The 14,384-nt window shown below is 35.3% G+C and overlaps 1 protein-coding gene across 1 annotated transcript in view; it reads right to left on the bottom strand.

Annotated features, from left to right (window-relative positions):
* Positions 1-12,499, bottom strand: part of LOC110460584 — a 30,413-nt gene extending 17,914 nt beyond the window's left edge. The window contains exons 1-6 of the mRNA XM_021513573.1: positions 12,471-12,499; positions 11,917-12,117; positions 9,220-9,224; positions 4,184-4,561; positions 3,098-3,499; positions 2,335-2,382 (exon numbers count right to left, since the gene is read on the bottom strand). Of these exons, the coding sequence (XP_021369248.1) occupies positions 2,335-2,382; positions 3,098-3,499; positions 4,184-4,561; positions 9,220-9,224; positions 11,917-12,117; positions 12,471-12,499 (1,063 nt within the window). The remainder of the gene's footprint in view (positions 1-2,334; positions 2,383-3,097; positions 3,500-4,183; positions 4,562-9,219; positions 9,225-11,916; positions 12,118-12,470) is intronic.
* Positions 12,500-14,384: the final 1,885 nt, after the last annotated feature.

The raw sequence follows: 14,384 nt of genomic DNA, 5'->3' as shown, positions 1-14,384 counted from the left end.
GAACATAATTCCATTTGTCATCCCTTAGGTTTTTTATTCTGAGTTTTTCAGCCATGTTTAACTACTTAGGCTCGCCGAAGAAAATCTGCTGACCAATACAATGGATTTGTTTTGTAAAAGATCATCAAACATAGGATAAACCTTATTGATGGTAGAAATGTAGGGGATTCTCCTAAAGACATTTAAACCGGAACACATATTACACGCTTCAATTTCCCGCCGGTTCTACCTTACTAACTTCCTGTTCAGCTGACCACCCTGATATGCGAGTCAGTATGTGTCTGGCTCGCGAAGGCGACACATCCCCTTATCTATTCATCTTGATAACACATCATCACAAGCAGAGTGTATATGTGGGGGTTTGTTTAGTCATGTCCTACTTTCGGTTTCTTTGTTTATCGTTCGCGTTATAGTCTGTTTCATTGTTCAGGGTGTAAGAGTGTGTTTGAATGTTAGAACAGAACACCACAACGTCTTATCGTTAGTGAATGCGAACCTGTGTGACGTTTGTATAAAAAATAGACCCGGCGTTAATAGTCCAGCATCAACGATGTACTTCAATGTACGACTCTCATCTACATCATCATTTGCTAGTGTATAACAAAGCGTAGGTGTAATCGTAAGTCAGATATTGTTAATGTAAGCAACAGTTATCATTCTACTGACAGGGGAAACTCGTCACGACTAAATGACTACAATGGTGAAGTGCTGGGATGGATGATGACAAATATTTGTTTCGGTTTGAATAGTAAGTTTTCATTTCCTGATTTAAAATGTAATATTTAATTTCTAAATGAAAATTAATTAAAGTTGTTTAATGGTCTCATTCATTGAATTACTCTTAGGATTTTTTCATTGCATTTAATTCAATTTATTTTCATGAGACTGATTAGATAAACAAAATGGCTGACAGACGGCAATCTTGGAATTTGTGAATGAATGTTTGTTATCGATATTCACATGCAGTTCTGGAAGTATCTTTCTCAAATTTGATATGTAGACTACCCTTGGTTCTTAATTGTGTGAATTGTTTTTTAGGGTGATCAAATTTACAAAACAGCCGACAGACGACCGTCTTGGATTTTGACAGTGGTGAATGTTAATGTTTGTTATCTCTATTTCTCGGAAGCAGCTGGAGGGATATTTTTCAAACCTAATATATAGGTTCTGTTGCGTCTTTTTGTTATATTTGTAGAGTGATCATGGAATCAAAATGGCTACAGGAAGCAAAAGAATAGCTAATGTTATCAAACAAAGAGGTAAAGGTCACCAATTTCAATGACATGATGATGTACAAATAAGCACTGATAACCAAATGAGCAATTACATTCATTTGTGGTAATTTATCCAAATTATTATTGATAAACTGAACAAGATGCAAAAGAATATATTCAATATAATTGATTAAATTTAAGTTCACCTTATTTACCGTAAACGTAAGAAAGAGGTGATCAATTTTTCTGCGCAAAAAATGTTTGCAAATATGGGGTATTCTAAATCTTGCTGACGGATTCGTTTTCGTCTAAAAAACTAAAAAGAAAAATGGATATTCTCAAAATGGTGGCCAGTCCAAACGCATTTTTGTGGTTTCTGAGCTTATTCTGGTGGTTGGAATGAGAGAAAAATACTCTTTCATGCCCAAAGGTGAAGGATAGGGAAAAATTCACCCTCGGGATTTTCAAATTTGGAAAAAAACGCCAAATTTGAAAACCCTTCGGGTGGAATTTCCCTATCCTACAACCCTGGGCAATATTTACTCAGTAATTTTTTGATACTGGATTAAGGAGTTTTGTTAAGTAAAATTGAATTGAAATTTATCAGCAAGATATTTTTATAAGACACATTAAGAAGAGTTATCAATTGCACAACGTTATTCATTCTTGAATAAATATATCATGCAAGCGTTGAGAATACCATTAAAAAACTGCCTTTCATTTTGTACATTTTGAGATATCCAAATATGGTTAAAACCAATTCTACACATATCATTTAACTTGATAATCGAGTTTGATAAACAATTTAGTTTTCCGATATTTAAATCAAATAAAGCATCATAACATGATTTTAATACACAGTTGTTGGTCTTATTTCATAATACAAATCTAACGCTGAACATGCAATAAATACCAGCCAGTTTCAAAATACATCATAGGACTAATGAAAAGCCTTGTACCGTGCAGGAAAGGGTGAAATGAAGGCACGGAATAAATGGTTACATGCATTTGAAAAATGTTAGTCATAACATACAACAGTGATGTGTCTCCTATTTGGCGTCTATCTCCTTTTTCTGTTTGAATACGATTTATCTTGAAACATCGAAAAGACAATAAATACCTTCCTTGTGGACATGTTCCGTCTTTAACGGGACTTTTTCCGTATCACCTGTAGCATAATAAATAAGGCAAAATGAGAAAATACATGTATTAAACAATAGCTGTAACGTAACATTGACCTTTGGTGTTGCTAAACCTTTATAATTCTGACTGGCACGAGAGGCCTACATCATTTATGTTCTTGTTATGAGTTTCCGGTGAAACCCTTCCTCGTGCGAAAGGACTCACTGCTGCTGATTTATGGGGTAATAGTCCATAGCATGATTTTGCACATGATCTTTTTGACACATATTGTTTTAAACGTATACTGTTTTCCAAGTGAGCTATAGTGTTAATATCAATATTAATGTAAGCATGTAACGCACATGGAGATTACGTCTGTTATTTAGGTTATTGTTTACAGGGTAATCAGATTTAGTGAGACTTATATCATATAAATAATGGGATATTGTCCATTTTATTAGATCCTCAAATACCTTTTGTTTGTATTGTAGGTTTCTACTCTCTACGGGTTTTTTGTTTACATTGAATAAAGACATTCGAAACAGTACAATAGCAATAATATCAACATGCAAACATTAGCTAATGTTATTAAGCAAAGAGGTAAAGATCACCAATTTCAATGACATGATGATGTACAAATAAGCACTGATAACCAAATGAGCAATTAAATTCATTTGTGGTAATTTATTCAAATTCTTATTGATGAACTGAACAAGATGCAATAGAATATATTCAATATAATTGATTAAATTTTAGTTCACCTTTCTTCATTGCATACTCGAGCAACTTTTTGTGTCCAATACTTTTCTCTCGGTTCCTGATCACCAAGGCGACCGGCGTCATCTGATCATCATTTTCTTCGGACAAAAACATTGGACATTTCTGAGATAGTATCCGCCAGACTTCGTACCATGGACGCCCCCACACAGCCATGCAATGAAGAGAGTTGTTATTATTAATGTCTTTTACCTTTAAAGATTTCCGAGATAAATTTTTCGCAAGGAACAGTGCAATGTCTCCCTTTTGAAGTGTAATTGCACTCATAAGACAATCCTGCCGGCTTGCGTTTTCTGTCGTAAATGTCCGTCCTTCTCCGTGAAGAGTTTTGAGCTGTTGAAGATCCCCTGTTTCAATTAATTTACTGACATCAACGGCAACACAATCTATAAAAGAAACGCGCAATTACAAGTATTTATCGATCAAACATCACTTTTATTAAAACGTTTCATCTTCGTAAAAAATGTATGCATTAAAAATATGTTTATATACTAATGGACTGCAATGGCAACATCTCAGTAAAGCTTATGTAAGATCACATACATTCTTATAATTATTAGATTAATGAAACAACTATGTCGTTTGGACGTTGCTTCTTGCTGAAATACAGAACTACTAAAAAATTGATGCCTAACTAAGAGTAATGAATCAACATATATAATACTGCCAGCCGTATGTTTAAGAAGAAACAAGCAAGGAAGTCAATACACTTGCGAAAACCCATGACGTTTTTTTTTTATAACAATTGGCCAGCTAGTGTAATTTGTAAATAATATTTTATAAACAACAAGGGAACTGAAGTAGTTGATATGTTTCATTTAGAATATTTCTCCTTTGTTAGTCGAAAAACAGTTTTATCGACACTTCGTTGTTATCTTTGTTGTTTTCTGGTGAGTATTTACTCGAGCAATCAGCTGTTCGAAAAAAAACCTGGGAATATGTAATAGAATTTAAAAGCAATGTCGTGATTGTGTTTGAACCAAGTGTGTTTATTAGATGATAATGGTCTACACTACGCACTTTACGTGTTGCCTAATTTACAGATTGAGTAGAAATCAAATCCTCTTTACCTTTGTAAAGTGTTTTATACCCCTCACTCTTCGTAGACAGCTGCTGAAGTAATTGCGTAGGTGTTAGACCTTCCTTGTCCTTATGATGTAAACATTCCGGTGCAATCTGCTCTATCTTGTGCCATATATCAAGCCAAGAACGGCCATACTTTGCCATGAGATGAAGAGCATTCCATCTATTTTTATGATTCCTCAACCCAAAGGAACAAGGCGATACCTTGCCTAGTAGATACTCGGCTATATGTTGATGACCATTCATAATACTTTCCATCAAAGGAGTTTCTCCAAAACTATCTTGTCTGTCAACTGGACAACCACTCTTAATGAGGTCCTTTAGTTTCTCCAGACTGCCTTGGACAACAGCAGCATTAGCAGCATCTACATTGAACAGAGTTTGCTAAATGGATATGACCATGATGTTTGCATAACTGAAAAAATGACCTCTTACATATATTATTATATAAATATTGACTTTCCTTATAGTGTTTATAATGAGATTTAGACCGGAAATAAATGTTTTAGTATCACAAAAAATCATAATTGTTTAATAACATAATTCCATTTGTCATCCCTTAGGTTTTTTATTCTGAGTTTTTCAGCCATGTTTAACTACTTAGGCTCGCCGAAGAAAATCTGCTGACCAATACAATGGATTTGTTTTGTAAAAGATCATCAAACATAGGATAAACCTTATTGATGGTAGAAATGTAGGGGATTCTCCTAAAGACATTTAAACCGGAACACATATTACACGCTTCAATTTCCCGCCGGTTCTACCTTACTAACTTCCTGTTCAGTTGACCACTCTGATATGCGAGTCAGTATGTGTCTGGCTCGCGAAGGCGACACATCCCCTTATCTATTCATCTTGATAACACATCATCACAAGCAGGGTGTATATGTGGGGGTTTGTTTAGTCATGTCCTACTTTCGGTTTCTTTGTTTATCGTTCGCGTTATAGTCTGTTTCATTGTTCAGGGTGTAAGAGTGTGTTTGGATGTTAGAACAGAACACCACAACGTCTTATCGTTAGTGAATGCGAACCTGTGTGACGTTTGTATAAAAAATAGACCCGGCGTTAATAGTCCAGCATCAACGATGTACTACAATCGTAAGTCAGATATTGTTAATGTAAGCAACAGTTATCATTCTACTGACAGGGGAAACTCGTCACGACTAAATGACTACAATGGTGAAGTGCTGGGATGGATGATGACAAATATTTGTTTCGGTTTGAATAGTAAGTTTTCATTTCCTGATTTAAAATGTAATATTTAATTTCTAAATGAAAATTAATTAAAGTTATTTAATGGTCTCATTCATTGAATTACTCTTCGGATTTTTTCATTGCATTTAATTCAATTTATTTTCATGAGACTGATTGGATAAACAAAATGGCTGACAGACGGCAATCTTGGAATTTGTGAATGAATGTTTGTTATCGCTATTTCACATGCAGTTCTGGAAGTATCTTTCTCAAATTTGATATGTAGACTAACCCTGGTTCTTAATTGTGTGAATTGTTTTTTAGAGTGATCAAATTTACAAAACAGCCGACAGACGACCGTCTTGGATTTTGACAGTGGTAAATGTTAATGTTTGTTATCTCTATTTCTCGGAAGCAGCTGGAGGGATATTTTCCAAACCTAATATGTATGTTCTGTTGCGTCTTTTTGTTATATTTGTAGAGTGATCATGGAATCAAAATGGCTACAGAAAGTACTTAACAGATCTTCCCCATATTGCAATGATCGAGTCAATTTCTTTCATACTGTAAATACTGTACTAGTAAATACAATGCATGTGAAAAGACAACTTCACTTTGAAGGGTTTTATTTTATATACATCAGTATGACGTTCAGATCAACAGTTACCTCAAGGTGCAATTATTGTTAGCATGACTCGATCAAACAGATAGGTGAAAATAAGAGAAAAGATCGAACTGACAGAACTTAATAAGATGGTACACATTGTACAATGGTGGATGTCAAGATTCCTCCGGGATCTCTTGTTACTCGATATAATGTGATTCGAAAAAAATATAGAAATACAGATACAACCTGGCGATAATTGTATGACTCGTCCACGCCTCGCACTCGTTTAAGGTAGAATGTTGATTAGAAAGTCTGAGTCGTAAAAGTATTTTTAGGGTAATTTACAACATACTGTTTAAGAAACTAAGTGTTACAAGGAGAAAAATGTATATGAAAAACGTTCTTTGGGTAGGGATTCCTACCACTTTTTTGATAGATATTGACATTCAGATCAAAGAATAGAAACTACGACTATGTATTAATAAGGAAATCAGCATCTAGCTGATCTGATCCTGATCTGGGTATGTTGACATAGTTATACACATATTTACATCTTTGTGGTAACTCGTTATAATGTTGTTCAAAACAAGGAAGTATTAAATAGTCTGTATATGTAACATCGAGTCAAAAGTAACACAAGTCTTGGCGGATTGCCAGCTATTGTGTCGAGTCAATAGTTACACATGTCGTGGCGGATTGCCAGCTATAACATCGAGTCAATAGTAACACAAGCCGAGGCGGATTGCGAGCTATAACATTAAGTCAATAGTAACACAGGTCATGCCGGATTGCCAGCTATAACATCGAATAAATCGTAACACAAGTCGTGTCGGTTTCCAGCTTTTATGCCGAATCAATAGTAACAGAAGTAGTGGCGGATTGCCAGCTATTGCGTCGAGTCAATAGTAACACAAGCCGAGGCGGATTGCGAGCTATAACATTGAGTCAATAATGACACAATTCGTGGTGGATTGCCAGCTATTGCGTCGAGTCAATAGTAACAAAAGAAGTCGTGGCGGATTGCCAGCAATAACATCGAATCAATAGTAACACAATTCGTGGCGGATTACAAGCTATAAAATCGAATCAATAATAACACAAGTTGTGGCGGATTGCCAGCTTTTGCGTCGAGTTAATAGTTACACAATTCGAGGCGGATTGCCAGCTATAACATTGAGTCAATAATGACACAATTCGTGGTGGATTGCCAGCTATTGCGTCGAGTTAATAGTTACACAATTCGAGGCGGATTGCAAGCTATAACATTGAGTCAATAATGCCACAATTCGTGGTGGATTGCCAGCTATTGCGTCGAGTCAATAGTAACAAAAGTCGTGGCGGATTGCCAGCTATAATATCGAATCAATCGTAACACAAGTCGTGGCGGATTACCAGCTATAAAATCGAATCAATAATAACACTAGTTGTGGCGGATTGCCAGCTATAACATTGAGTCAATAATGACACAATTCGTGGAGGATTGCCAGCTATAACATTGAATCAATAATGACACAATTCGTGGCGGATTGCCAGCTATAACGTTGAATCAATAATGACACAATTCATGGTGGATTGCCAGCTATTGCGTCGAGTTAATAGTTACACAATTCGAGGCGGATTGCCAGCTATAACATTGAGCCAATAATGACACAATTCGTGGTGGATTGCCAGCTATTGCGTCGAGTCATTAGTAACAAAAGTCGTGGCGGATTGCCAGCTATAATATCGAATCAATCGTAACACAAGTCGTGGACGATTGACAGCTATAACATCGAATTAATAGTAATAAAAGTCGTGGCAGATTGCCAGCTATAACATCGAGTCAATAGTAACACAAGCCGAGGCGGATTGCCAGATATAACATCGAATCAATAGTAACAAAAGTCGTGGCGGATCGACAGCTATAACATCGAATCAATAGAAACACAAGTTGCGGCGGATTGCCAGCTATTGCGTCGAGTCAATAGTTACACAATTCGAGGCGGATTGCCAGCTATAACATTGAGTCAATAATTACACAATTCGTGGTGGATGGCCAGCTATTGCGTCGAGTCAATAGTTACACAATTCGTGGTGGATTGCCAGCTATAACATCGAGTCAATTGTATCACAAGCCGAAGCAGATTGCCAGCTATAACATCGTGTCAATAGTTACACAAGTCGTAGCGGATTGCCAGATATAACATCGCGTCAATAGTTACACAAGTCGTGTCGGATTGCCAGCTATTGTGTCGATAGTCAATTGTTACACGTGTCGTGGCTGATTGCCAGCTATAACATCGAGTCAAAAGTAACATAAGTCTTGGCGGATTGCCAGCTATTGTGTCGAGTCAATAGTTACACATGTCGTGGCGGAGTGCCAACTATAACATCGAGTCAATAATAACAGAAGTCGTGGCGGATTGCCAGCTATGACATCGAGTCAATAATAGCACAAGTCGTGGCAGTTTCCGGCTATTGTGTCGAGTCAAGAGTTACACATGTCGTGGCGGAGTGCCAGCTATAACATCGAGTCAATATTAACACAAGTTGTGGCGGATTGTCAGCTTGTAATACAAGTTGGACGTGATAATTTGTTAATAAGGATGAATGGTAGAGCCAATTATTTACAAAAGATTGACCATCTCTAAATATCAGATGGTAGCACTCAAAAATGTATTTTTATTATTTTATTATATAAAATTTAGCATGTTTAACAACATTTGTCTTTGAGATATCAGCTTCGCAACCCGGGAAGGCACGACATCTAACTATTTTGTAAGATATTCAGGCCTCAAGAAATTATTTTTTGTATTTTTTGGAAACATATTGGTGCTATTTCCTTAAAATCAAAGCGAGTCAGCAGCAACTATAATTTTCCCTTACCAGTATTTCATAATCACGGAAATTCACTAAAGGTCAATGAAAAATATGCTAGATAATCATTCTACAATAAACACAAAGTATCATCACCGAGTTAATTTCTTCTATAAGCGGTTGCAGTTAAAGGTTATAAACTAAAAAAACATTAACTTCAGTGATAGTGACTTAAATCGGAACTTACATGTATTGATTTTTTTTTTAATTTTCATTTGTTTGCACTTTTGAAAGATCAAAACAAAAATGGAGTTATAGAGATAAAAACATGCATACCAACTGGATAGTCCATTTTTTATAGCATCCCGCAGAAAGTTCGTCTTTTCATGATCTTTAGCGATGGAATGCAATCGGACGTATTATTACCCGCTCTGAAAAGGATATAAAACATGAAAGCAAAACAAATAATAAATAAATAAAACAGTTCTATTTAGAGTTCGAAATTACCATGTAATATAAGATTCAATAAATTAGAATGGGGTCCCGATATGCCGTCTCAACGTGTATAATTAGAGAACAGAAAAGATGTGTAATTTACTGTTAATGACGTCATTAACAATCACTTGCCCCAAACGAAACAATGTAATTCTGTCTCACTTTGAATGTTACTGACGTCATTAAACAATTGCAGTGCGAGACAAAGGAGGGGTACTAATTTGGGCCTTCTGGTAAGTTTCTTTTTTGTATATACATACATTGGGGTTATGCCATCAATAAAGGTCAGCTTGGGGATCATTCCGAGATATGATTGGGTAAACTGGGGGACACATACTCACAAATGGTCTCTTTTTGACAAAGTTACATGTTATTTTTGAAAGTTCCATCATAATTTTGATTTATTGTGTAACACTAAAGCTGCAAATAATACAATGGCCGAAAATAGTAGCACATAGTTGTACAAGTAGGTCACTGTGACCTTGTTATATATTGGATTAATTATGTCAACAATTCTTCCTTTTATGTGCCTGAATACATATTAGAACCATACAATGAACTTACTAAATTGTATTTACAGGTATCGTTACCAAATTTCAATAAATGAGGGTCGAAAGAATCGGGTGGATGGGAGGAAGTCGAAATAAGCGGTGGAGAGGGGGAGAAATTTTCTTCATCAACACTTTTTATTCATAATTAGTGTTTGTAGCACAAAAGTCTCACAACTACTGAACTGTTGTTTTTTTATTAAGACATGCATCCGACTTTCAGATATATCAAAAAGTATGCATTTATACATATTTATTTTTATTCTGGACTAATATCTCTGAAAGTCGGATGCATTTCTAATTAAAAGATAACAGTTTCGTGGCCTTTGTACCAAATTAGCATGGTAATTACATGAATAAAAGTGTTCAAAAAGTATAAAAACAAATGTATGGTAAGAATAATAAGCACTACCCGTTATATTGTGCTGTGGGTAGTTCAAATTAACAAATACAATATACAATTCACTAGTAATTCCATAGAATTTAAACTTAGCCGTCACATCTTTTTACCAAACTTGATCGGAAGCCTTAGAAATGTCGCAAAGTATCTTCCAGAGCAAGATAAAAGAAACTTTAACGTCGCATACAGGTAAACAAGGAACATTATCTCTTGAGAGCTATTATTGCGACAAACATATGTAAAAAATCAATAACAAATAATATTACACGTTAAGGGAGATAATCACATGTATAATAAAAAGCAGTTATAATTGTCACAGAAAAAAGAAAGTATCATAATCCAGGTTTCTCTGGGAGTCCTCTGCCTTCAAAGGCCACCGGGATATGACCCTTTTGAAACAATAAACATATAAAAATAGTGCTAATATCACAGATGAGTAGTATTCAGAATAAGTAAATAAAAGACATAGTCAATAGTGAATGAATGCTTGTATATAACATAAGATTTACTTAGGACTAAGGATTAAAGCACTATGAAGTGGAATATACATACAATGATGATATAGCAAAATATACAAATTGACAGAATATACACTTATATAGTGTGAAATTAGAAAAATGATACCAATATCAATTAACAAAATTTGTCAAGTTTTGTAAAGATTTACAGTTTAAAATGTATGGAATTAAAATACGAATAAGATGCTGCAAAAATATAGAATAGAATTAAAACATATACGAAATGAAATAAGACAATAATAGTATCACACAATCCAAAATGTCTGGTGGCAGAGGTAGCCAGTGCACAGTATGAAGTATCACTCTTTGCAGATTTTTCAAATGCAGATGGGGCCATCCTAGGAATGGACCAGCCTCATGAATTTTTTGAAGTTGTTCAACTTTTCGGAAATCATTTGGGAGACTGTTCCACACCTAGGCAGCCTCTAAAACAAACGATTTATGTCCATACTTCACAGTGTTGACCCTGGGCAGCTTTGTATTTTCTTTCCTGAAGTCATAATTAGACATATAAATATTTATAAGGGTATGAATATATATTCATATATAAAAACCTCACAACCCATATCCCTCACACGCCTTACATGTAGCCTATCGTTGTTGGTAATACTGAGTAAGTGCCTGAAGGATGAGTTGTGATCATTATTAATAACCCTTAAAGAATTACAAATTACAAGTCTACCTTGTAATTTAAAAAACTCCCAATTCGCTTTAAAATGGACAATTGCCTTGAAGCTTTCCTACAAATTTCAGAGATATGAGCTTCAAAGTTTAAAATTGAATCAAAGTTCACACCTAAAAGTTTGACAACACTGTCAGGGACAATATCTGTTTCACCAACATTAAAAGACTGTATAGCATCTAACAAACGTTTCTCTATACAAATGGTCTGGAATTCATCAGGGTTTGCTTTCATCTGGTTTAATTTAAACCAGTGTATTAATTTTTGACAGTCATTTTCAATTTTATGTTTTAAAACATCTGGGTCTATATTTGAGTCACTGACAGTGTTGCCGTCTGCATAATTATACAATTTACATGATATCACTTATAAAAACATGTCGTTTAAAAATACATTAAAAAGAAAGGGTCCTAAAATAGATCCCTGTGGTACCCTCTTTAGCACTTCCAGCCAGTCACCGCATTTGGAGCCAATTTTTACCTGCTGCTCAGGTAGCTGGACACCATGTTAACTGAGGCTTTGCTCAGGCCATAGGCCTCCAGCTTCCCGACCAACAAGTTTTGGGGAGCACAGTCAAAAGCCTTGGAGAGGTCCATCAGTATGGCGGTGACATACTCATGGTTGTCCAGGGCTTTACGCCAATCCTCAACAAGTCGCAACAGGGTGGTAGACACCCAAATCCTGGTCGGAAGGCTTCATTTTTTTCTAAAATATATTTTGTCTTTAAAAGAAACCCAGGAATTACCAGTGCCTTCTTTAGCCTACAAGGGAACTCTGATTTATCAAAACAGTGGTTAATCATATCGCTCATAGGCACACTGATGTCTGTACAACAGGCTCTAGGGAGTTTTGAAGATATACCATCGATAACGGTGACCTTCTTCGCCTTCACCTTAGAGATAGCCTTTAACACAAAATTTTGACTCATCATTATTGTGTGCCTTTATATCTTTTAAAATAGTTTCATCAGAAGAATCTTCTGTACCAATATCAGAAGCAACATTAACATAACAATTATTAAAAACATTACTGACCTCTGTTTGATAACTGATGATGTCCTCATCTTCCTTTAAAAGTACAGTATTGCATCTTATTTGATACAAATGGTTTAATGGTGGGCCAGAACTCTTTTGGGACCACCTGCACAGCGTTTGAAAACAATAATTGCGCATAGATTGTTTACGTAATTTAGACACATAATTTCTATGGTTACAACATGCTTCCAAATTTGAGTCTAATCTGCAACCAATATATTTGTTAAAAAGCATATGTCTCTATATACAGCTTTACGCAAGTTTGAATTAAAAAATGGACACTTTTTCTGTTTTACAACCTTTCCTTTTACAGGAGCATGTTCATCAATAATGTTAGTGATAAGTGTTTCATTGGCCCAATAAATATCATCAACACCATCAACATCATCAAAAGTATAAGTTGCATGGAAAGGGATTTTACATATATCACCACTGAACGTTTTTTAATCAATTTTTTTAAAACACCTGAATGTTCTCTTTTCTTTCACAACTGGTTTAATATTCCCTTTAAAACAGTCCAAGTCATATGATGTGAGTCACTAAAACTACAGTTAAAAGCAAACGTATTAAAGGCATATGCTGTGATAAATTTTACTGAGCTGATAAAAGGTCTAATATCCAGCCATAAAAACAAATATATGCTTATAAAACAAGGAATTTGCAACGAAACATTATGTATGTGTTTGAAGGTAACCATTTCAAACACTTTACCAACTAGCGATAATGGAGAACTAGGTCTATAGTTCGATGGATAATGTCTGTCACGTTTTTAAACAATGCCGTAACTTCTGGTATTTTCCATGTGTTTGGATAAACACCTGTGGCTGAAAACATATTAAGTTATTTCAAGACGAATACAACCGGCTTGACAGGTATTTATTAACATTTGATGACTGATTCCATCCTCTCCCGAATATATTACACTTGTATTTGCGTTTTGTTTAATCATTAAGCATTCCTTGTATATGTATCGACTCTTTTCCTTTTGTATGGAAATAATATTTGGCATGTGAAATTCAAACATAAATTGTGTAAAATGTTCAGCGATGTTAATCACTAAAGGATTTACTATTTTTCTCGCAATATCATGGATGACACTCACTCACGTTCTCTGTACTCCTGGAAAAGTGCCATCACAAAGTTGAAAGTTTTATACTGGCCACTTTGAGTGTAATATACGTAGACTGTTTTTTTTCTTCAAATTTCATCAAAAGAATCGTGCGGCAGCCTCACGGTAAAACAGAACAGCTGACTGCAAGCGATTGGTTAGGTTTTTTCTATGCTTGAATCCAAGCAAATAGATTACTTCGTGCCTTTTTGTCTTGTCATGATAGTCCAGGGGTGCAGAGAACACAATTAAGCGTGGTTCCTTGAATTTGAGAATGAAGGATTTACACATAATTCTTTTTAACATTCATGATAGAATGCAGCACAGAACTGTTCAAAAACAATTCCGGAAGTTTAGGTAACGTCGTGATCGGTCAAGAATTACTTTTACGATTTAATGGAAACAACGGAAGTTTCTAACTGGAACACATTCACATGTGATAGTTCTTGCTATCATTGATTAATACCATTGCCGTTTGATGCTATATTTATAAAATGACTGTATAATGGAAATGTCAATGTTATAATATAAATTATTATTCATAGTCTATATTAATCATAATGAGTAATTTTTGACTGTTTCTGGTTTTTGTCCTAATTCGGCTGTAGAGGTGAAACTGTCAAACCTGTTTTCCCGATCAGAGCGATCTGTTTCCCGGCGCGAATTCGATGCACAGAAATACCCCTCGAGAGCCCTATTCAAGCGTTTAATTGACTTCTCTCGTTATTTAAAAAAATGTTAACATCATTACATGCAGCGTTGATACTTATATGTATTTGGTAATAAAACAATTGTTTCAATGCAGT

Source organism: Mizuhopecten yessoensis, unplaced genomic scaffold (assembly GCF_002113885.1).
Source record: "Mizuhopecten yessoensis strain PY_sf001 unplaced genomic scaffold, ASM211388v2 scaffold1379, whole genome shotgun sequence".
Classification (NCBI taxonomy): Eukaryota; Metazoa; Mollusca; class Bivalvia; order Pectinida; family Pectinidae; genus Mizuhopecten; species Mizuhopecten yessoensis.
The sequence above is the reverse complement of the archived record's forward strand: the minus strand, read 5'-3'. Positions and strand labels throughout refer to the sequence as shown.